Consider the following 22,690-nt stretch of genomic DNA (forward strand, 5'->3'; position numbering starts at 1 on the left):
GACCTAGGGACCACCAGGGAAAAACCGGGTTGAAGAAGGCCAGGGCGGGGCAGGGGTTCTCCGGGACAGGGGTTCTCCCCACCCGAGCGCAGACTTCTTTCGGGCATTCCGCTTCACTGGGGACAGGCCCTTGTATCTCTCTGTAGAACTGGTGGCAGCACGAGGCAGGGTCTTGGGTCTGTTCTCCCAGCTAGCGGCTCCCTCAAGGCGGTCTGTCTGGTGTGCAAGCGCCCCCTGTGGGCCGCACTTGGATCTCCGGACTCTGTGTGCGGTGGTGGGGAAACTGGTGGCATGGGGTGGGGTTTGGAGAAGGACATGGGAGGAGGGGAGGGGCACAGAGGGGGGCCTCAGATCCGAGCAGGTCCGCAGGGGTCACAGCCAAAAGGATCCAGGCGAGAATGTTTTCTCTGAAAGACTTGGGGGAGAAGGCACATCCCAATCTTGGGATGGGGGCAAGTGTGGAGACTTCATTACTCACTTGATGGCTTGGGCACTGGGAGACCACAGCATGGGGCACCTATGTAGGGTGCAGTCTCTTCAGTAGAAACTGTCTACCGCTCCATTATTATGAAGACAAAGGGGCTTCAAGCTGCCAAGCAACAACTAGGATTTGAACCTGGGTACCTGAGTCTCTATGGGGTCAAATCCCAAGTTCTCTACCTCAAGACTCTGTCTTCCCTCTAACTGTGAGTATTTTACAGAACACTTAGTATGTGCCAGGTTCTCTCAGCGATTTCCAGCCTCATTTCATTGTCTAACCATTATATATTGTGTCCTCTTTACAGGTGAGGAGATTGATGCACAGAGAAGTTAAAATGCACCCTAGATCTCACAGCTGACAAGTGGTTAGTTGGGGCTTGTAGACCAGTTCCCCCCAATGCCCCATCGTCTCTAAGTGCCTTGACCTAACAACTCCTGGGCATCCTTCAAGATCCAGCTTTAAGGTCCTCAGTGAAGCTTCCTGCCTCCAGGCCAGTCCATGTCAGAGTACCCCAATGGTGTCCCCTTGAAAGCTCCCTTACAGATGTCAGTGATTATGCAGTTCTGTATGTTAAATTAGAGGGCCCCAAGGGTTTTGCCCTCCAGCCACCTTTCGTGAATTTGACAGTTACGCACCTCACCTGTGTGCACAGTATGTGGCCTGCCCCCGTTTTGCCCCAGGTGTTGTGGGTCCCCTTGGCCAACTCTTTATCACCTTTCCTGCTGTCTGCTCCCTACACACTCTTGCTCTAACTGCTAGGCCCACATCGCCACCCAGTGGCGAGTCCTCTCATGGTTTCATTCAACAAATTTCCATATTCCAGGATAACCCCTCCTCCCACTCCAGGGATTGGCTTTGTCACAGGATCTCCCTGCTTCTTCCTACCCAAAACAGTCACAAGATGGGTCAGTCACAATAATACACAGCAGTGCCTTCCTCAAAGTCTGGCTTATTTGGTCTCTCTACTCTCATCATTTGCAGCCTCTCCTCCCCCTGAAGGACAGTTCACATGTGTATGTGTGTAGGGGATATATTTAGCCCTCTCCCCCTCTCCCCACACTCACTGGACCTCTTTGCCACTGTAAGCTATTCCAAAGGCCTCAGCCCTAGACTTCTTGGACATACAGCTATCATGGAGGACTGTATGGCAAAGTCTGCCACCATGAACCCACCCCTGCCCAGCCATCCCAAATGCTGAATTCTCCCATCAGTGTGCAGGTGGTTGCTGGAAAATGAGCAGCTAAGGGAAACCACACCTTCTGACTCTCTTGGATTAAATGAGCAGTTGCAAAACATTTGTCTATGATGGACCTACATGGGAAATGTGTGTGCTTTTGTAAGCACTGGCATTGGTTATGGAGACTGCAAGAGGACAGGCATCACCAGTGCTTACTTTTTACATTTCCCTATGGTTTGAATTTATTATAACAACCAAGTTTTACTTATGCAATTAAATTTTAATTAAAAAGAGATAAGTTAAAAAATACAATTATAAAATGTTTAGAATAATTGTAATCTAATTCCATTTTTAGAAAATAAGATATCTCAGCAACTACAGCATACACTGAGATAACTTTGGCTGGGACAAGGAGCCACCCTCAGCTGCCCAGCACTCTGCTTTTGAGTGGGACCCTGCTTGTCCAGAATGAGATCTTGCTCAGCTTTGGGCTCACCTGGCCCAAACCAATTACCTCCAGAGGGAGGATCCTTCTCCAGTCTCCAAGCTGCAGAAGTTTCCAGATCACAGGGCTTCCTCCAAGGCTCTGAGATCTTGGATCAGATTCTTAAGTGGGACTCAGGGAGAGAGATTCTGGGTCCAGCTAGGCATAAATGTGTGTATGTGTGTGGTGTGCATGTGCATGTGAATGCCCATGTGTCTGTACACATGTGTACATATTTGTGCATTTGTGTGCATATCTGAACATATGTGAGAGCATATTTGTACATGTGGATGTAGGAATGGGGCAGGGAGGCACAGGGGAGGAGAGCATCATTTGAGGGTAAGAGCTGGGCCCTGGAGTTGTTCTTCAGGGGTTGGGATGGAGACTCTGCCATGACAGCTACTGATGTTAGGCAGGTTGCTTGATCTCTAGTGCTTGTCTGTCTTGTAGGCTGTGTGGGATGTGTTTAGCCCTGCCTACTCTGGTTCCAGTGAGGTCATGGAGTGCCCAGGTAGAACACCCACACAGTGTCTAGTCCAAAAGAAGGGTTCAGTACGGTCAGTTGAGGTCATCATCAGGGCCTCTGCTTCACTGAACTCTGCTAGCTTGAAGAGTGTTTCAAGGAGACAGGGCAGAGCCCTGGGCACTTTCCTCCAGCACAGCAGGTTCCAGCTCTCCAGGAACTGCTCTGAAGAGCCTTGGACCTACAGGACCCCAGGAATCCACGTGCACCTACGTGCGTATTTGTGCTGGGGCATGCATGGGAGGTGGGTGAGAGCGCTAGTCCGGCCCGATCCCAAAGCCAGAAGGACTCAAGAGACACCTACGGGTGGGACCTAGGCTGTGCCTGCAGTTATACCAGTGGCCTGTAGATGGCAGCAGAGGCCCGCGCAGAGATCATGACCCAAGTCTCCCTTTCCCAGTACCAAGTGAACCACCTTGTTCCAGTCCCTCAGTCTGAGGGTTGGGGAGTGAGAGGGGTGTGCTGGTGTAGTGCAGATTTGTCCCAGGAGAGAACAACACCCACTGCGACTCTAGACAAGTTGTTTCCCCTCAGGGGTCCTCAGTTTCCTCATCTGTGAAATGAGGTGTTTAACAGCCTGTGATGGTAAAACTGTATCAAAATACCTAAGGTATAAAATGGGCTCAGAATAGAGACCTAAATGTGGAAGGGAGCGCCACATAGCCAAAGAGTATCTGGGGTGGGAGGAGGCGATTTTGTAAACATGATACCAAAAGCTCAAACCAGAAGGTGAAAAGTTGATGGATCTGACAAATGGGAATTTAGGATATCTGGTCTAAGGACGCTTCATCCCAAAGGGGAAAAAAAAAAAAAAAAAAAAAAAAAGCCACGGATATGAGCAGGAGATGCACAGAAGGCGAGAGACACCCAGAGCCCGCAGGGATGGGAAAAACGCGAATCACAACGAAATGCCATTTCACGTGGCTCGATGGCAAAAATTAAGACTAGGTACGCTGGCGGTGGGCCACCACTAAGGAAGTCGCAAGCCTTACAAGCCTTGCTAGAGGGCCGTCTGGCAGCGTGTAGAGAAAACGCCCGACTCAAGTGGCTTCCTGTGGCTCCAAGAGAAACTGCGCTGTCACTTCGTAGGTCGCTGGTAAGCTCCGGGACTCTCACTGCCCTCGCGGTCCCGGGGCCCGGGAGCCTAGGAGGTTTCCGCTCTCCTTCGGGAAGCCACGCCCCCTATTTCCGTCGGGGCTCCGGGGCGGGGCCCGCCGGAGGCTCCCTCCACGCCCGGTCCTGCCAGGGCCCGCCTGGCCCTTTAAGGCTGACCAAGCCCGGCCTCAAGTCGGGGACGCGCGGGGCGGGAGGGGGGGGGGGGGGTGGAGGAAAGGAGGGGGGCGGTCACGTGGGCCGCCGGCGGCGCGACTCGGCTCTAGGCGCTCGCGGCCGCTGGCTCCCGGGACCGCGGTCCCTGCCCCTCGCCGGCGCCGCAGCCAGGTACTCTGCTGTCAGATACGCCCTTGCCAGGTACGCCCTCATAGGGCCCCCTCCACCTCCCTCTCCCAGAACCTCACGGTCACTTGGCGCCCGACCCTTTACCCTCTAGACAGGTGTCAGGCCGGACTCCCTAGTGCTTGGTTGTGCGACCGCCCCTCCTGCCTCGGCTCTGTACTCTCCCGCAGTTCGTCCCGAACTCCCGGCCCCGTCCACGACCCGCAGCCCAGACAGGCTCTAGGGCTCCAATACTGGGGTGTATTGGAGGAGTCTGAGAGGAACTCATTCTTCCCTTCTCCCTCAGGTGGCCCTGGACGCGCCAGGCTGGGGGCGCCTCTGAGCGCCCCGCGGGGGCCATGGATGACGAGACAGCAGAGGAGCAGGGGGGCCCCGCGCCACCGCAGGGTGCACCCTGCGGACCCGGCTCAACTGGCGCTCCTGCCCTCGGGGGGCGGAGGGAGCCCAAGAAGTACGCAGTGACCGATGACTACCAGTTGTCCAAGCAGGTGCTGGGCCTGGGTGTGAACGGCAAGGTGCTGGAGTGCTTCCACAGGCGTACTGGGCAGAAGTGTGCCCTGAAGGTCAGTGACCCCTCCTGGGTGACCCGGAGGGCCCAACAGCAGAGGCTTGTGGGTGCACATATGCCCAGGACCCCTGCTAAGCTTCTTATGATCAGTATCTCCTTTCATCCTTACACTACCCTGTAAGGTCAGGCTCCTGGTCCTCCTTGCTTTACAGGTGGGGAAGTCGAGGCTCAGCTTAGCTAAACTCAGGATGTCCCTGAGAGCAAGGGGTGGAGTCAGTGTGAGTAGAGTCTGCTCTACCCGGAAGCAGGGAAGGAGCGGTTCCTGACTCTGGGGTTATGGCTGGCTGGGCTTCTGTGTTCCAGCAGGGAGTGGGGGTGGGGGGTGGGGGCTTACTCAGCTTGGTTGTTCCTTCCATGAGAAACTCTTCTTCTCTTTCTTCTCCCCCCACCCTTCCTACTCCCCTCTCCTCTTCTTATTTTTCATGAGAAACTCTTCTGACTGGAATGAATCTGAGTTTCCTTCTGCCTGAGGCTGAGTCCCCACCAAGGCTTGGGGTGGGGCTGCTTTCTCCTATGGCCCCTGCCTGCCTGGGCTGGAGGGGTGGGAAACTCCCAGGGCTGGCTGGTGGGTAAGGATGGTGCCCATCACGTCTGTGAGCAGGAAGCTGCTGATGGGCTCCAGCTGAGTCACCGGCCCCATGTTGAAAGGGGCAGGCCCTGCTTCAAGCCTGACCCACCCTGGTTCCTGGGCAGAGGGTGGGCCAGCCATCTATTCATGTCACACCACAGCCTCCCCTGGAGGCCTGGCTAAGAACTCACTGATACAGATGGAATCCAGGGAGTTCTGGAGGTGGCTGATCTAGCCACATAGTTCTGGCTTAAGTCACTTAGTTCTTGGCCCAGGACCCTGCCTCATACCCAGAATGCCTTGAATCTGTCATCACTGGGAAGTTCACTCCATTGTGGTTTGTGCCAGTGGCCACCTGGATGGGTAGATCATGGCATGGAGAGCAGCTTTGGAGGTTAGAATACAGCAAAGGATCTTCTCATTTTACAGACATTGCAATTATGAGCTTGAGTGCAGGGTTCTGCAGACGTGGCTCTAATCTCTGGCCTGCATTTGCCAGCTCTGTGACCTTGGACTAGGTACTGGACTCTGGAAACCAGGTTTCTGCCTCTGTTCAGGGGGAAAGATAAGGGGTTTATGTGAGCTTGGAATGTGATGGTGCCTGTAGAGTAATTGGTACTGGGTCTGGTGCAGGTCTGGAGAGGCTACGGGACTTATTTAGGGTACAGTGTCTGCAAGTAACTGAGCAGGGACCTGGGCCCAGCTCCTGTGTCTTTCTTAGGGGCACTGGGGCTGATAGGATGGGTCTGGAGGTGGCTGGTCTGGGCTGCCAAGGCTGAGTCTCAGGCACAGCTTCTTCACCTACTAACCCAGTAGTGAAGTGGGGTTTGGGGTCCTCCTCTGAGTCCTTCGAGGGGGAAGTGGCTGTTCTCAGTGGGGAGTTTCCACCTCTTCCCTCAGCACCATCATAGCTCTCTCACCTCTTAGGAGGTCAGGGGCAGTTTGGGTAGGCAAGGGGCCAAATGAGGCCAGAGAACCTCTTCTTAATACCAAGCCTTTGGCCCTGTGTGCCAAGGCTGAGTTCTGACCAGCCCCTATGGTGTTCCAGATGCTGTGAGCGAGGCAGGGATAGAGGGGGAGGCCAGAGATTGTGGGCCCAGGCAGCACCAGCTTTAAGCAGAGCTGGGTCTAGGCCCTTCCCCATAGATGCTGTGTTTGACAAGTGACTTGGGGGGGAACTTCTGACTACAACAGTTTCCAAAGCACTTCCTCTTGAATCTAGGGCTTCAATGCTTTCTCTGTTCTGGACTGCGAACTAGGACAGGCCTAGAATAAATTCTCCTGCTGTACCCCTTTAGGCTTTATGGGTGAATATGGCCAGGGCTACTGCCTTGGAACCTTCAGGACCTGGCCCTAAGTTGGCCCTCAAGGGGTACATGGATTAGATGTGGGCCCCACTCCAACACTTTGCTTTTCTTGCCCCCAGCCCCCTTCCAGTGACCAAGTCTGGAAGTTTCTACCATCTGGCAGGTCTTTACCATCTTCCAAGATGGCACTAGTACAACCTCTGGCACATCGTACGTGTACTGTGAGTGGTGGCTCTAACTTTGAGGAAGAGGGTGGCATTTTTCTGCTTAGCCTCTACCCCCTGCCATCTCTGCCCTTCTTGGTGGTCCAGGCCAAGTGCCCTGGCCTCTCTCCATGCCTGTGCTCTTGGCCCTGTTGTCCAAGATGGCAGATAGTGCTTACCCTGAAGCCTGGAATGTAGCAGGCCCTCATCAAACAGGAAGAGTTGTGGTCAATGTCCTGTAGCCGTTGCTATTCTCTGGGGGCCCTGGAGGAGCAGGCTCCTCCCCGGGGAGCTGGGCCTCTTCCCCTTTCCCTCAGCTCCTGACACTGCTGTGGTTTATCTTGGCTTCACTCACACTCAGCGGTTCCCTCTTGAGGCCAGTTTCTGCTGCTGGCAGGTCCTTCCACTCTTCAGTCCCCCCTAAGCACTTGCTGCAGTCCCGTTGGCAGGACCTAGAGGACTGTCCGCCAAGCATGGGGGGCAGGGGACTGCCTCCTACTGACCTCCTGCCTATGCCTCCTTCTAGGCCTACCTAATGAAACAGTATGCCTCAGTTTCACTCCTAACTGGGCACAGCCCTGCATATCTGTCCCCCATTAGTCACCCCACCACATTTGAGACACAACCCCTCAATCCTCATCACATATGTGAAAATTGTGACCTAGACCCTGTGGTCGGAAATCATGTAGCTTGATTAAGATTATAGCAGAGGCCAGAATCTCTTCCCCTCCTGATTTCCTGCCCAGCCCACTTGTGGTCCTCTGCCTCAGGGCAGGCAGAAGTAGCCATGGCACTTAGATAAATAAAAACCTAAAAAGCTTTGAGAAGACAGAGGGGTTCTGCATGCGGAAGAAGTGGATTCTTCTTTCCTACCACTGCTCTCTGGGTTCTGGGGCTAGGGGCCCTCCTCTTTGACCACTGAGTATGTTGGAGGCCCCAGGGCTCCCAGTGCCCTCCTCTTCCCTTCTTCTTCAAATAGAATGTAGTGGTGGGGTCCTGGGTCCCCATGCCGGGGAGTTCCCCACATTGCTCCATGGGTGGGGCTGGCCTGTTGAAGCTGGTGCTGTGGAGCTGGATTTGAGGCTGGGTGGGGCTACCAGGCAGGCCGGTACTTTCTCATTTGGCAGCAGCCACCCCCTTACCTACCAACTCCATACCGGTCAGATCAGCCTTGGCGGGGCCATTTGTTACCGAGTCAACAAGTCAGGAAGCATGTGGAGGGGCCGGCAGTCCTGTGCAAAGGAGTCCCCAGTAGGGCTTTCACTGTACCCAACCACCTCCCCCACCCCCACCCCATGCCGTCCCTCTCCTGGAAGGAAAGAATTTGAGGAGCTCATGTGCTACCATGCTGGTAGAAAGTTCTGAACTGCCAGGGGTGGGCAATTTGCTATTTAAACAAAGATTCTAGAAAAGGCATCAAACCCTAAAACCTGCAAATAGTGGAGTTTTTGGCAGAGATTGTTTGAGCTGCTTCGTACCTGCTCATGCATTTGCAAGCTGTGCTCAAAGCCTAAACTGCTGCTGGGACTGCCAGGGTCTTCCCACCCTATCCAGGAGCTGACACAGTCTTCAGGCCTTGGTGCTGCAGATTCTAATATTCTCAAAAATGGCCAACAATTTCCCAGACTGTTCTGATGGGTCCTATCCCCAATTCATGAGATGTGTTATGTTACCTAATTCTTGTCATTCCCATTTTATGGACAAAGTTGTTGCTATTCAGCAAGGCGAATGACTTGCCCAAGATGCACAGCTGACGAGTGGCAGGACTGTGACGTGATCCCAGGCAGTTTGATGCCAGAGTCTTAGCATTTAAGTCACCCTGTGCCTCATGCTAGTTTATGGGGACAGGGGATGGTTTCTAAGACTTGGCCCCTGGAAGGGTGCTGTCATCATCTTCTGTGGTTCCACTGGGAGCCCTGATAGCCCCAGCTGGGCCCCAAGTGATGCTGCTGGTATTTGTTTCTATCTGCCCAGCTCTCCTCACTGTGTAAGACTGTCTGCTTGTGAGCAGACAAGTAGTCCTGCAGGCCAGCACACAAGGGCCATGACGGCTGTGGGACTGCCTCAGAAAGGTTGTGTGGTTTGTTTCAAGCCTTTTGAGTCTCAGACAAGCCCAGCCCAGCAGAGTCCAGGCTGCCACAGGCAGGAAGTCAGGTTGGTGAGTGGGCGAGAGGAAACTGTGTCAGGGCTGGGCCAGCCAGGGTAGACTTCCTGGAAGAGACCTCCAGCTTTAATCCAGGCCTCTGATCTGAGAAGGATGTGGATGACAGAGGAGGGCACCGGGTGTGTGTGACAGCATGCTGGTTTGGACAGCTCAACACCTACCAGCTCAACACACTACTCACAGTCGTGTGTCCTGGCAGGACATGGCTGATCTCAGCAGGGCAGGTGTCCAGACCCCAAGAAACCCTGGGGAGCCATAGAGGGACTATGAGGGCTCTGTGGAAGAAGGGCCTTGAGAAAGGGCAGCCACTTTCCCTCTCCATTTGCCCACAACTCAGATTCATACCTCACCCCTAGGGGCCTCTGTCTATCTTTGGTATCCTTCCTCACAAAGTGGGCAAAAATCCTCCCTCATTCCCCCAGAGCTTTCTTTCGTGACATCATCAGAACCATTGTAGAGCACTGTTGCTCAGGGTGCTCGAGGAGCTTCTGGGTCACCTGGGCTGTCATTCAGTTCAGGCTGTGTGGGAAGCGCCCGGTCTCTGTAACGACAGAGGTCTGTCATGTCTCTGCTGAGGTTTGTACTTGGGGAAGTGATTTCCCTGCATGGATCCCTCATCTTTCTCTCCAAGGGCCTCCTTGGGATATCATCATGGGATACCCCTGTGAGTGGGCAGCAGGTGGAGCATCTGGCTTTGCAGTCCCCCCACCTCCTTTGGTTCCAGCCTCGTGACTGGCTGCCATGTGTCCAAAGGTGATGGTCACCAGGCAAGAGCTGAAGACTGCAGTCAGCCGTAGGTGTGGTAAGAGTGTGCACCAAGCCCTCCTGCATGGGTAGGTCTCCTGCTCTTAGGACAATAAGAACATGGCTTTCACTGGCTCCCGTGATTCTCTAGGAGAATTTTGGTTCTGCTGGCCTGCTCCTGTCTGTTCAAGATCTTATGTGTTCCCACATGAGAGGCTGCCTGGGGTTGAGAGAGAGCAAGGATCTGGGCTTGAAATCCTTCCTGCCACCTTCTCCCTGAGTGACCCTGGACAAAAAGGCACTTTTGGAATCTTTTGCAAAATCATCATCTCTGTGGTGTACTTGAACCCTGGGTTTGAACATGTGGCCGGAAGGAAGATTCAGTCTTGATGGCTGTACCTATCCCTGTGTTCCTGCTATGATACAGCACAGGCCAGTAGACACTCTTAGAGGGCAGAGCTCTCATTTGGGGCTGCTTGAGTGCATTTTTTGGTGGCGTGTTATCAGTCTTTATGAGGACTCCCTTGGGCTCATCTTGCACCTGGGGAAGCCAGCCCTTTGTGGGGTGAGAAAGAATAGTGTGAAAGGAACTTTGTATCCTGGACTCCCCCACCCCCTACCCTCCCACCCTTTTGGAATTAAGTGGATTAGGCCCTGTGTGATTGTGAATAAAGTCCTGCTGCTGGGAACCATGGGGGTTTTGCTTAGAGCAGGAGTATGAGAGGAGGCTGCTGCTTGGGGGAATAAGGAGCCTCAGGAGGCCTTTTTAGCACTGGACAGGCCAGAGATGCTGAGAATATTGATTTTGGGTTTTTTTGTGGGTTTGGTATTAGGGTTGCCTTTTTTTTTTTTTTTTTTTTAAGGCTAGGGCTTTGTCCTTGCTGCTTTCTCTTTATGGCACTTTCTGTTCTGTCTCGTCCATTTCTTCTTTCCCCTCTCTGTTTCTCCTGCTATCACTTAGTCCTTCCCCTCTCTCACCTTGCCACTTTCTGTCTGAGGAGTTTCAGGCTTAGCTGGGCCTCTTCTCTGCAGCCCGCAGGCTGACGGCAGGCATAGGACAGATGGGGCTGGCCAGGTGCTGGGAATTCATCCTAGTCACTCTGAAAGTCTCCCCCCAACAGGGTAGGGTAGGTGTAGGGCAGGAAAGAGGAGCATCTGGCTGTGCCCATGCCACTCACAATGTCCCCTCCTGCTGCTGGCCTTGACCAGTTGCTGGTGGCCTTGGCAGCCAGAACAGTGGAGTCAGGAACATTTAGGCCAAGCTTGTAACCCGAGGTGTCTCCTGTGGAGTGTGGGAAGTTAGTTTCAACTGTGGCCTCCACCTTTGGGTCTTCTTTTATGGCTCAATGGTTTGAGACTTTTGCTCAGGACAACAGTGTGAGACCAGGAGCACTGTGACTCCCAAAGATTCTCTGGCTAAGACTGAGGAGAGGAGCTGGGGTCTGAGCCAGGGCCTCAGAGCCAGTGGGAGGAACTTGTGGAGAGGCTGGGAGGGCTTGAATGTTAGATGCAACCTACCTCTACTCTAGAAGCCAATACTGTCTATGGGCTGCCCCATACTAGCTGGGATGAGGACCCCAGAACATCTGACTCTCTAGCCTGCACCCTGAACCTGACCCCCTCACCTCACTGACCCTCAGAGGCTATTTTCAGGGGTGTAATGGGCCAGGGCCTGGAGCTGCCACACTCATCACCCCATTCCTAAGGGTTCAGCCTCCAACAAGGGGCTCACAACTTGTTCTGTAGGTGTTCCCCCAACATAAAGTTTAATCCCCCTTCTCAGGCTGTGACAGAGGGGCTGGCAAGTACTCTCCATGCTCTCTGGCAGGCAGTGGCACACAGAGTAGGAGTTGGGGGTGGGGGATGGGATAAGAACACCCACTTATCCCTTGAGTGCTTCCTACACACTAACCACAAACAGAAGAATCTAAGAATGGGTTGTATCACTCCAGTGTCATGGATGCAGAGACCGAGACTCAGAAAGGCAAAGTAACTCACTCAGAGTCACAGAGCAGGGGCATGCCCTGGCTGGGCTGGAACCCTGGCCTGTGGGCAGCCAAGTTGTGGCTCGCAGCTATCCCTGGGGATCAGGAGCCAGACCTCTCTCCTAGGTCACAGTCTATCCATCTATAAGATGAGGAGCTGGCTGCTCTGCTTGACAAGGTCCCCCGCTTCTAGCAGTGAAGACTTTTTTGGTGGGCAGTGATCGTGGGCAGTGCTGGGGAAGCAGACAGGCAGGTAGTGGCACAAGTAGACAGGCAGCATGGAGATTGGCTAGAGGGGGCCCCAAGATGCCACTCCTGAGCTAGCTAGTAAGTTTGCCAGGGGAACAGTCAGCTGTGTGACAGGGACAGGAGCTCTGGGGTTATGACTCAGCTTTGAAGACCTTTTTCCACTGTACTCCATTGCCCAGTTCAAGCCTTTAGTCAGGCTGAGCCTGTACCAGGGTGCATCTTTACCCTAGGGAGGCCTGAGAGAATGGGGATGAGTCACTGTTTGCCCATTCCTATGACAGGAGTGTCCCTCAGTGCTGCCAGGTTACTACCCTGGTCTCTCAGAGGACTTCCCCTTCCTCATGGCTATGGCTCCATGGCATGATCAGAGACCAGGAAAATTTCCCAGAAGCTGGCTGGGTGTGGGAACCCTCAGAGCCCTCTAGCTGAACAGGAGCAGAAGAGAGAGAGGGGCCGGGGGTGGGGGGGGGGTGGTGCTGGGGGGCACCAATGGAGATTGGAAGCCACTTGCCCCTGCCTCTCCTGGGAGAAGACTGAGTAAGGTAATGGATGCCTGTGCTCACCCAAGCCTGTGTGGGGAGCTGCAGGGACATGGATGAAACCAAGTGAATTGAGAGCAATGCCAGCAGATACAGTGTTGGCTGTTGGCTTCAGGAAGAGCAGGTCTGGGGGATGGAGTTAGAAGTTTCCCTAGGGTCTTTGCACTGTGCCTCTTGGAGTAGTCCAATATGTCCCCCCTCCTGTCTCCCACACACATTTATTCCTTTGTTATCTTTGTGACATCTCCAGGGGGACAGAATCTCAGGGGTGCTGAATCTCCTATCTCTAGGGCTGGCCAGGGGCATGGCCTGCTGGGTGCCCTGGTCATATCCTCACTTGCCTTGGTCACCTTTGCTTAGGGAAGGTGGCCACTGCCCTCTGTAGCCCCAGCAGCTATGTAGGCATCACTGTGGCACAATGTGGGACACACACTGGCTGAGGTGGGAGTCTTCGTGAGGAGGGACCATTGAAGGAACATTGCTTCTGAGGTTAGAATAAAACATTTGTATTTGCTGAAATCTTCCAGTCTTAGGGTGAAAATGTCTCATTTTTACACTGTCATAGGAGAAATAGAACCAGGGTAATGTTTCACTAATTATGTAGCTGATTTTGACAGAAAAATGCTTTTTTCCTCTAAGAAGTTAAAGGAGGATAATAGAACCTGTACCCTCTGAGTATGTACTCAGGGACCTCACAAGGCACCTCAGCTCCTCCCCCCAAACCCCCCACTGTCAGAAGGCTGTGGGCAGAATGCTGGGATCTGATACCTGCCTGGGGCAAAGGGAGTTCTTGTCCTGCCACTTCATGTGTGATCTCTGAGCGGGGTGTGTTTGTGTGAAGGTTGTAGCTCTCTCTGGGCCCCTATTTCCACCTGTGAAGTAGATGTTGGTAGTCCCAGACCAGCCTGTCCTCCTGTCCCCATTGCCATGTGTGAGGAGCCTGCACACCACAGATGGGGAACTGGGGCTCAGAGAAATTAAGGAATAAGCCCCAAGGTCACTGCACATTTTGCAGAAGGGGACTTTGCTAAAAAGGATGCATGGAGGACTTGAGGGTATAAAGGTGGATTCCACTTGAGGGAGTGAAGATATGCCTCTCCTCTAGTCTGCCAAGCTGAGAGCTGGGTGAGTTCCCTGACTTGGGTCCCCAGCTCTCCACCTTGCTTCCCCACCTGCCCCCAGGGTCTCTCCCCTGAGATTAGCCTTCTCATCCTCTCACCACCAGGAAGGGTCTTTCCCCTCCTCACTGAGCTTTTCACAGCAAAACAGAATCCATAGACTCTTGATTTTTCATTAATTTTTGCAAAGCCAGGTCTAATCCTGCCCCTCTCAGGATTTGAGACCATTTTCTGTGACCTGCTGGATTCCAGAGGCTGGGATCCCTCTGGGTGCCAGAGGCTGTATCTGGATTTCCCCAAGTTTTGAAGAACAGGGACATGAAGAGTGTGGGGCCACCTGAGGGCAGACCCAGGGGAATCCTGAAGCCAAGCAAACCTTGAAGCCCATATCCACTCAGTATGCACTTGGTACTGTGCTAATCTAAGCCCTCTGTGTATTCTCATTCCATCTTCATGGCCATCTGGGAACTTGCATACTGTCACTGTTCCCATTTTCCAGATTGGACCAGTGAGGTTCAGAGAGGTTGAATGGCCTGCCCAAAGCTTATAGGCAAGTGGAGGATGGAAGCGACCTCTGCTTCTGGCATCCGGGTCTGTCTGACCTGGAGTCCCATGCCCATAGCTAGTCTTTCATACTACATGGCTCCCAGCCTAGGGTACTGGGATCTCTGGGCTTGCCCAGCCCACACTTATGTTACTGCTGTCTCTGTCCCTCCCTGCCGTGGAGCCCAGCTCAGTTCTCTCTTTCTGGAAGCATTCTTCCCCTCTCCCACCCATCTCCACCTCTCCCCAGACCTGGCACTTCTGCCTTTGTTTCCAGGTTGTCTGTAGCTGGTGGGAAACAGATAAACTGAGGCCATCAAAATTTAGCAAATTGAAGGAGTCTTGCGTTCCTAACTCGACAATTTCCAAATGTGTGTCGGATCTCCTGTCCACAGAGGTTCCTGGGAAGACATCCAGATTGGAGCCTCAGCCACCCTCTCCCATCCTAGGGAGATGGTCAGGGAAGCTCCCAGCTTATCAGCTGTCCTACCCTCGTCCCCTCACTTCACTCCCTGTGATCAGGTGCTCTGGCCTTGGCCTAGAAGGGGGTTATTTGGGGGCTCCCCTTATTCCTAGGCTCCCTTGGCTAGACTTCCCCACCTTGCCTGCTCTGCCAGGTTCTGGATCTAGAAAGAAAAGAAACGGGAGAGAAGGAGCCAGGACTAGTTCCCTAGGGCTTATATCCTCACCAAGTACCCTAATTTGCAAACTCATCAATAAACCCCAAAATCCTTGAGGACAGACTGCCTGTGGATGCATTCTCAGCCCTAGCTCTGGGCCTAGCCCTCAGGCAGGGCCAGTAAATATTTGCAGAAGTAGGGAAGGGATTTGTAAAATAGGCAGGCCTCCCTGAGCATGAGGGTTGAATCTTGGTTCCCAAAAGACTCCTGGATGCCAGAGGTGGCTTACATATGTAAGCCATGAGACCCCGAGAAGCCCCAAAACCTCCCTGAGCCTGAGTCTCCTCAGCTGCTGTTACAATAACCACCAAGTGGCAGAGCCTAGTCTAGACCCCAGGGTATGGGGCCAAACCCCACATATGAAAGGAGCAAAACAGCTATCTGCATGGTCCCCACTGCCTAGATACCAACAGGCAGGTTCAAGTTCTGACTGTCACTGCCCAGCTGTGTGACTTTGGGCAAGTCACCTAACCTCTCAGAATCACCGTTTCCCCACAGTTAAAAGGATGATACTGGTTCTTCTCATGATATGGTGAGCACTGAATGAGGTGATGTCTATGACCAAATGCTGTGGCCAACACACTGCTGGCCGAGCACCAGGGAGACAGTTGTCATGAAGGGGTTGCTAAAACTGATCTGATTCTATCAGTCCCCGAGCATCCAGCTGGGGCCTGGGCATTTGGGGTCTGTGGTGTCGTGCAAGCTGACCTCCCTGGAACTTAGCCTCTGAGGAGGAGAGGTAAATGGACAGGGCAAGTGGAGGACAAGATATGGTCAGAACTTAATGAAGCGAGGTCTGATCTGACATGAAGCCAACTAATGCATAGCTGCAGAATTGGTTCCATTAGCTCCTTTAATGAGCTACAAAAGCTGGGGAAATTAGTGTGTGAGAGAATAATGGCACACGTCTGATGCTCTAATTTGAAGCTGTGGCTAAAAAGTTAGATTTGACACTGCCGGCACCTCTCCAAACAGCACTAGTATCCTTGGATGGGGATGGGAGTGGGGGAGTGGAGGCAGTGAGTGAGGGGAAGAGGGGCATGGCTCTGGCTTTATAAGAAGATACTGAGGCCTTAAGAAGGAAATTCCTGCTTCTGAATCCTGAACTTGAGGTCAATCCATACCATCCCATCTCTGAGGCTATGGCTACCATTCTGAGTGGACAGAGCAGCTTGCAAGGGTCAGGGGCTAGCCAGGGGTGGCCCTCATTGGTATTAGCAGCACAAGGCAGGAGTGGTCTCAACAGCTGGCTATAAAATGAATCTTGCCATTCCAGTGGCATGTGTTTCTCATAAAATTAGAGATCTGTCACCATGGGAAAAAAATAATACCAAATAATCAGACTGGGAGCCAGAAGGGATCTTAGATATGGCTGAGTTGAACATTCTTGTCAAAGGGAATGTGGTAAGTTCAAAGTGTTTTTATTTATCTATTTATTTATTTATTTATTTATTTATTTATTTATTTATTTATGAATGTCTTAAATTTTTAATCCTTTCTTTACAGGTTACCTAGACCATTTTTGATTAAGAAAACTGTAGAAAGTTAGTAAGTACCACAGCAAATGCCAGGCGGTGGCACGTGTCAATTTTCCACAGAGTCCTGCTTTGCGGGGTGTCTGAATGTGCTGCTCAGGGTCTCCACTCACATTCGCTGGAGTCAGTTGCGGCAGAGTTAAGTCCACAGGTCGCTTCTCCCCGTATTTAGTTGTAAACTCTTCAGTGTTCTTACAGAATTTTTTACGGTCCTTAGAGTATTCTTCAGCTAGATCAGCCCGAAGTGGTACATGGGCTGGGGGTCATTCACCAGTGCTCTGAGGGACTGGATTACTTGGTCGGTTTTGGTTGCTGGCTTCCAGTTTTCAGCACTAATTACCAGCAGACAGACCTGTCCCTTTTCATTGATGTTTGGGTGATAGATCTTTGTTTTAAATATGATCTTCGGCGGTTTGAATGGGTACTCTGCTGGAAAGTTTATTTCGATTCCAAAGACCCCCTCATCATATGGAGGGTTGTCAGGAACAATAAGCCCTTGCCAAGTCAATAAATTAGCTTCATCAACCTGGATGTTCCGGAAGCTTTTCATTCCACATTTGCGGATTTCTTCAAGCTCTTTCATCAGCCTCCTGCTGGCCGCCATCTTGGATTCTGGTGCTGCTTCAAAGTGCTTTTTCTTATCCATAGCCTCTCTCTGTAGAGAATAGAGGTTTCCCCACAGTGAACAAAATGTGATTTTAAAACCTGTATTTTCCTATAACATTCTGTCCAGTTCTGCTGCCCGAGTGTTGGGTGTTGAACATGATGTAATCAATAGCCCAGGAATGCAGCTCTTCAGCATTCTGGTCTGCCCTTGCCTGAGGCTGGGACTAGACCCCCAAGTGGGAGAAGATGTGATAGGGGTTAGGGACATACCAGTCCTTCTACCTCTCTCTTTTCCATACTCTGGCACAGAACAAAGCTGAGATTCCCCAGAAAATAAAGGGTCTGGTGATGTTATCTCAGCCTCCTGGTGGATGTGCCAGGCTACAATGCCATGTGCTGGCCTTAGTCTTTAGGAGGGAGTTTATTATCAGATAGTTTCATGCGAATCTTTCTGTATCTTGGAAAATTATTGTCAAAGGCGTTTTCAGAATGTCACACTTTTCCCTCATGTAAGGTCTGATGCAGAATCCCTTTAAGAATTTGGTCTTGGAGGGGTGCCTGGGTGACTCAGTTGGTTATGCATCTGACTTTGGCTCAGGTCATGATCTCACTATTTGTGAGTTCAAGCCCCACATTGGGCTCTGTGCTGACAGCTCAGAGCCTGGAGCTTGCTTTGGATTCTGTGTCTCCCTCTCTCTTTGCCCCTCTACCGCTCTTGCTCTGTCTCTGTCTCTCTCAAAAAAAATAAACATTGAAAAAATAAAAAATAAAGATCTTAAAAAAGAAAAAGAATTTCGTCTTGAAAAAAGTTCAAAGAATGTCTGTGCTTCTCTTCATGGGGTGATAAAAGCAGCAGAACCTATCTGGTTTTCTTCTTTGCCAAAACTCCCAGGAAGCTCAGAATTAAATTGTATGTTCAGTTGTAGTTATGAGTTAGTTACATGGGTGTCTGGTATATTTAATTTTTCTCTTCATTCTAAAGAGAATCTGATGTTTTTTGTTTTATTTGTCATGCTTTAGGATTATAAAATGCCTGAAATCATGTTGTCAATGAATAGAGGAGTGGAAATAATAGACTTCTAGTGGCTCACTGGACAGTGAGAACAACTGGATACCTGGCTTCCAGGAGATTCCCTTTGCTGTAAGAATGATGTCTCTCAAGCCGTGGGTTGTCAAGAACTCCAGAGTTAATATTTCTTAATTTGTTAGTGCCTCACTGATGGGAGAGATTGCAAGCCAGCTCTCTTTCCCCGGAAGGAGTGGGTGTTCCCCTAGAGGCCACACAGCAGGTTGGCCCAGGCTTCAGGTTAACTGGCTGGGAGTGTGGGGGTTGGGGTGGGGTGGGGTGGGGGAGGCTGCCTGTCCAGGCTGGTGGCCTTGGGACTTCCTGTGTGTGAGACAGATGGAGATAGTGTGAACACTTTTACCTGAGAAGAGCCCAGCCCTGGGGTTAGCTGGATGTGGACACTAGATATGTGGGTGAGCATGTGGGCCTGGGTGGATGGACTTTCTGGGGCTGGGAGGTGGCGGTAGTAGGGTGTTGGGGCTTGTCCCAAAACAAAACTGCGTCTTCACAGAGCCACTGCAGACATCCCAGCTCTGTTTGATGCCCTAGGAAAGCAGACAGAGTGCTTTTACAGCTCTGGGCAACGTGAGGTGATGCAGAAGATGGGGCCTCAGTGAGAGAGGAGGTCTGAGCAGAGGGGTCTGGGCTTGGTCACCTGCTTGGGCAAGGCTGTCACAGGTTGAGTTGTGGTAGCAAGACCTCCAGTTTTTCTTGGGCACCTCTCTGTGTCCAGTACTCTGGTAGGCACTTCAGAGAGATAGAAAATGTTGGATGAATAGATGGACAGATGGGTGGTTCCCATCTCTGGGGGTTCAGAGTCACTATTGCAGGGAATGGAGACACATGCATACCCACAGCCCCTCACTTGCACACTTCCCCCACCCCCCATGCTCCCTATACCCATACACCCTCAGGGACACACCCCTATACATGCATGTACCCATGTTCCCGTGCACATCCCTACACACACCCCTGCTCTCGCACACACCTATGCACACGTTTATTTCAGAACAAGTTTCCCGAGTCTTGTAAGCAGTAGTTTTGGCTAGTGCCTCTTCCACTTGGTGTCACCCCCTCCTCCCATTTCCCCTAGGGGAGGGGTTGTCTGGACACTCTCTCAAAAGTCCCTTCTCCTCCCTGTTCAGCCTTGCCACACTCCAGCTTGGTGGCCCCAGGGCAGTGACTTCATCTTCCTGAACCTCTCTTTCCTCAGTCTATAAATTGGGGTTGCTGGTCCCGCCCTGCTTGCCTCATAGGGCGGCACCAGCATTCCCATGAGATAAGGGAAAAGAGAGCGTTTTGTCAACTACAAATTGTTTTCCAAACAGTCAAATGTTGCTATTGCTTTCCCAGCTCCTGAACTCAGGACCTCCTCCATCTACACGTGAAGCCTGTCCTTGGCTGGGACGGAACACAGCAGGGAGGGAGAGAGGGAGCCTGGCCAGTCCCAAGGCCCCCATTCCACCTGGTGCCGCTGGAGGGGCATGGGCCCCGCTGCCTCAACCTTTGTCAGGGTCTACTGTCTGCTGGGGTTGGCAGGGATCTTGGCCATTTGGCTGTAGGGTCTGGGGACAATTTGGCAATGGAGAGTGAGGGAGAAGGGAGAGGTGGAAACAGCTTCATCAAAGCCTGAGTCTAGAGCGGTGTCATTTGTTCAAGGATATGTCATCTCAGATTTGATGCTCATCTACCTGTGGTGGGGGCCCTCACCTCAAGTACAGCCAGGAGCCCACCCTTAGGAGAAAGCCAGGGTTCCGTCTCACAGGTATGTGGGTGCCTGCTGGGCATAGCTGGAGCTGCCCAGGAACCATCACTGACACTTAGTTTTGGTGGACCGCTGGGAGGTCCAGGGGACATGGGATGGGAGTGAGGCAAGGGTGGGGGATCTGCTGAGGTGACTACCCCCCTTCTTTTCTTCCTGGTTGTGACTAGGGACCAGGTGGCCCCCATGAGGTTCAGGTATTTGGATAGGTGTCCGTGGAGACTCAGGGGCCACTCCATGAAGGCAGTGATGTAGGAGTGGGGCTATGGTAGTTACTTTGCAAGGAGCTTCTGACCTTTGCATCTCTGAACCTCTGAGAGGTTCCCTTCTCCCAATCTAGTCCAAACCCCATAGTTTCCCTCTGTGAGAAACTGAGGCCCAGAGACGCAAAGGAACCACCCAAGGTCACACTGAGAGTAAGAGTAGAACCTGAGCCTCCTATATCTTACCCCTGTGCTCATTTCTATGCCTGGGAAAAAGGGGCTCTTGCTTGGAGACATCTTTTATGAAGGATTGTATGGACTCATGTACCTGCATGACTGAAGCCAGTTTATAGCAATAGCCTGTGGGCTGGAGCAGTCAGGATGGGCTCCTTGGAAGAGGTGGTAAAATCTGGTTCACCATTTGTTGAGCTTTCCTGGGTCCTCCTCAATTTAATCTTATTCTGTCCTCATGGTGAGTTGTGAGGGTTTCATCCTCTTAGCTCTACTTTCTAGGTTTACTTGTTCAATAAATATACAAGTATTATCTGAGCCAGTGCTCTGTGCCAGGCCCAGAAACAGGGACCCACAGGTGACCAGGCAGATTGGCCATGCTCTTGTGGGCCCACAGTCTCATGAGGGAGGCAGCATGGTGCAGCCTGGCTGGGGAATCAGCCGTGTGGCCTGGGACCAGTTACTTTCCCTCTCTGTGCCTCCATTTCTCAGCTAAAGAATGGTGATAACAAAACCCCTTGCTCCTAACATTTATAAAGTGCTCAGAACAGAGCCAGCCACATTGAAAGTGCAATATCTATATGTGTGTGTTTGTTTAAAGAGTTATCAAAGGAACAAGCTAATTGTAGGTTGTGAGCCAGTGCTGCACAGGAGGGAGGTAAAAAGGGTGATGACGTGGGAGCTTGCTGGGGAGCTGGAAGTGTTTCTATCTTGATGGGGGTGTGGGTCACGGGGGTGTGCAGCTGTCAAAACTCATTGAGCTGGGCTCTTGAGGCCTGTGCATTTTACTGTATGTGAAGTATACCTTAATGAGCAAAACACATGTATAAAAAAAGAAAAAGGGTGAAGGGAGAATGCGGAACTCTTGAGGTCCTCTTTAGTCGGGGTGGTCAGGGAGGGCTTCTGAGAAGAGGTGACATTGGGGGGACTCCTGGAAGAGGAGAAGGCTCTGGCTATGGAGAAGAAAGATGAGGAAACTGAGGCTCTAAGAGGTTTGGGGCCACACTCAAAGCCAACCCAAGGGATTAAGAGTGACAGCCCAGGAGATTTCTTGGTAGCTGGGCCTGGGTGGGACCAGGTCCACGGCTCTGGCCCCTGTGATCTTCCCTGCAGAGAAGTCAGTGGAGGCATTTATTGTGTCTTCTGGGGGCAGCCATATCTCCACCCCTGTGCCTGTTCTCAGGGCCTTGGCACTCAGAAAAGGACTATTTTAATCCGTGTGGGAAATGGGTTCCTAAATATGGACTGAGTAGGGTGGGAGCCATTCAGAGGCTCCAACTCAGGGCAGCTCCACCTGCTCCTCCACCTCAGCAAAGCACAGGGTACAGTCTTAGGCCATCAGGCCCTCTGGCCCTCCTTGGCCATCCACTCCCTTCCCCCCTCTCTCTCCCACACCTCCCTTCTAGCACTGTGCGCACCCGCCCATCTTTTGTTTGTTCAGGAGCTCAGTGTTTTCTGTTGGCCCCAGCCAGGGACCTGCAGCTGGACCTGCCCTGCCTCTTCTCTAAAACTGCTTTCAGCCTGATTGGAGGTACAGAGGCAAAAACCACAGGGGGAGGTGCTGGGAGGTCTTTGCAGACAAGGAAACATTTGAGCTGAGCCCAGAAGTTTCCTCAAAAAGAGGGAGTTGGCCCAATGGGGAAGGAGAGGGGCAATGGTGCATGTGGCATAGGCATAGAGTAAGGCTGTTTGGGCCTGGTAAGTACATTATTCTGACCAGAACAGGAAGGGTTGGGAGCCAAAGGTAGCAGGCAATGAGAGGAAGACAAGCCCTGAATGGCAGGGGAGGTGGTGGCTATTATTTGGAGCCATGGGGGAGGGGATTTAAGGGGTGGGGGCAAGGATAGGTAGGGCCGAGGACCTCACTAGGAGTGTTCCAGCTGTGCACTTGGGATTTTATGAGAGAAGAGAGAGGACTCTGGTGTAGGAGTGAGATGCTAGTAGCAGGGCAGTGTGAAGAGGGGGTCCTGGAGCCAGTCTGAAGACCCCTCCAGGACACAATCAAGTCAGACCAGACTGGGTAAGAGATAGCAAGGGGCAGGGAGAAGTGTAAGGAGGCCACACAGAAAAGAGGTGTAGAGGGAACAGAGAAGGGATGGAGGATGGTACATCTTGGGTCCTGTGGCTAAAACTGGGGTACCCCTGGCTACAGCCACCTCAGCTAGTGTGGTGAGTGGGAGTGACTGAGCCCCTGCCTTCAGCACTGCAAGCAAGAGTCTGGTACTCAGGAGCTGTGTGGGCAGAGAACTGAGGGATGTTCTGGGAGGCAAAGGCAGCGTGAGCAAAGGACCCATGGTTTCCAGGCTGGGAGTCTGCCTACAGCAGCCTCCATGCACACCCCCACCCTGGACTGGTTAATGGAGCAAGGACCCCAAAACTGGTGGAGGGGCTTGCCCAGCTCCCTGCACCCCCAGGCTAGGTCGTGGTTAGCTGCTGCAGAAATGGGGAACAACTATGGGGCAGCAGGCATGAGAGCCTACTGCCTTCCTCTGTGCTCCT

General features: G+C 52.4%; 2 protein-coding genes across 3 annotated transcripts in view; one reads left to right on the forward strand and one right to left on the reverse strand.

Annotated features, from left to right (window-relative positions):
• The first annotated feature begins 4,001 nt into the window (after positions 1–4,001).
• Positions 4,002–22,690, forward strand: part of MAPKAPK3 (MAPK activated protein kinase 3) — a 28,241-nt gene continuing 9,552 nt past the window's right edge. Inside the window, exons 1-2 of one of the 2 annotated variants that reach the window (XM_019416973.2) lie at positions 4,002–4,105; positions 4,407–4,683. In XM_019416973.2, the coding sequence (XP_019272518.1) occupies positions 4,459–4,683 (225 nt within the window). In that variant the 5' untranslated portion in view covers positions 4,002–4,105; positions 4,407–4,458. Of the gene's footprint in view, positions 4,136–4,406; positions 4,684–22,690 lie in introns of both variants that reach the window. The other variant, XM_019416972.2, reaches the window with a different exon arrangement.
• On the reverse strand, positions 16,263–16,940 carry LOC128775711 (ubiquitin-conjugating enzyme E2 L3-like). Its single transcript, XM_053898590.1, is given in 2 exon segments — positions 16,263–16,573; positions 16,576–16,940. Coding segments are annotated over 2 exon segments (630 nt in total). The 5' UTR covers positions 16,928–16,940; the 3' UTR covers positions 16,263–16,295.

This window comes from Panthera pardus, unplaced genomic scaffold, assembly GCF_024362965.1.
Source record: "Panthera pardus isolate Hobbes unplaced genomic scaffold, ASM2436296v1 HiC_scaffold_8, whole genome shotgun sequence".
Classification (NCBI taxonomy): Eukaryota; Metazoa; Chordata; class Mammalia; order Carnivora; family Felidae; genus Panthera; species Panthera pardus.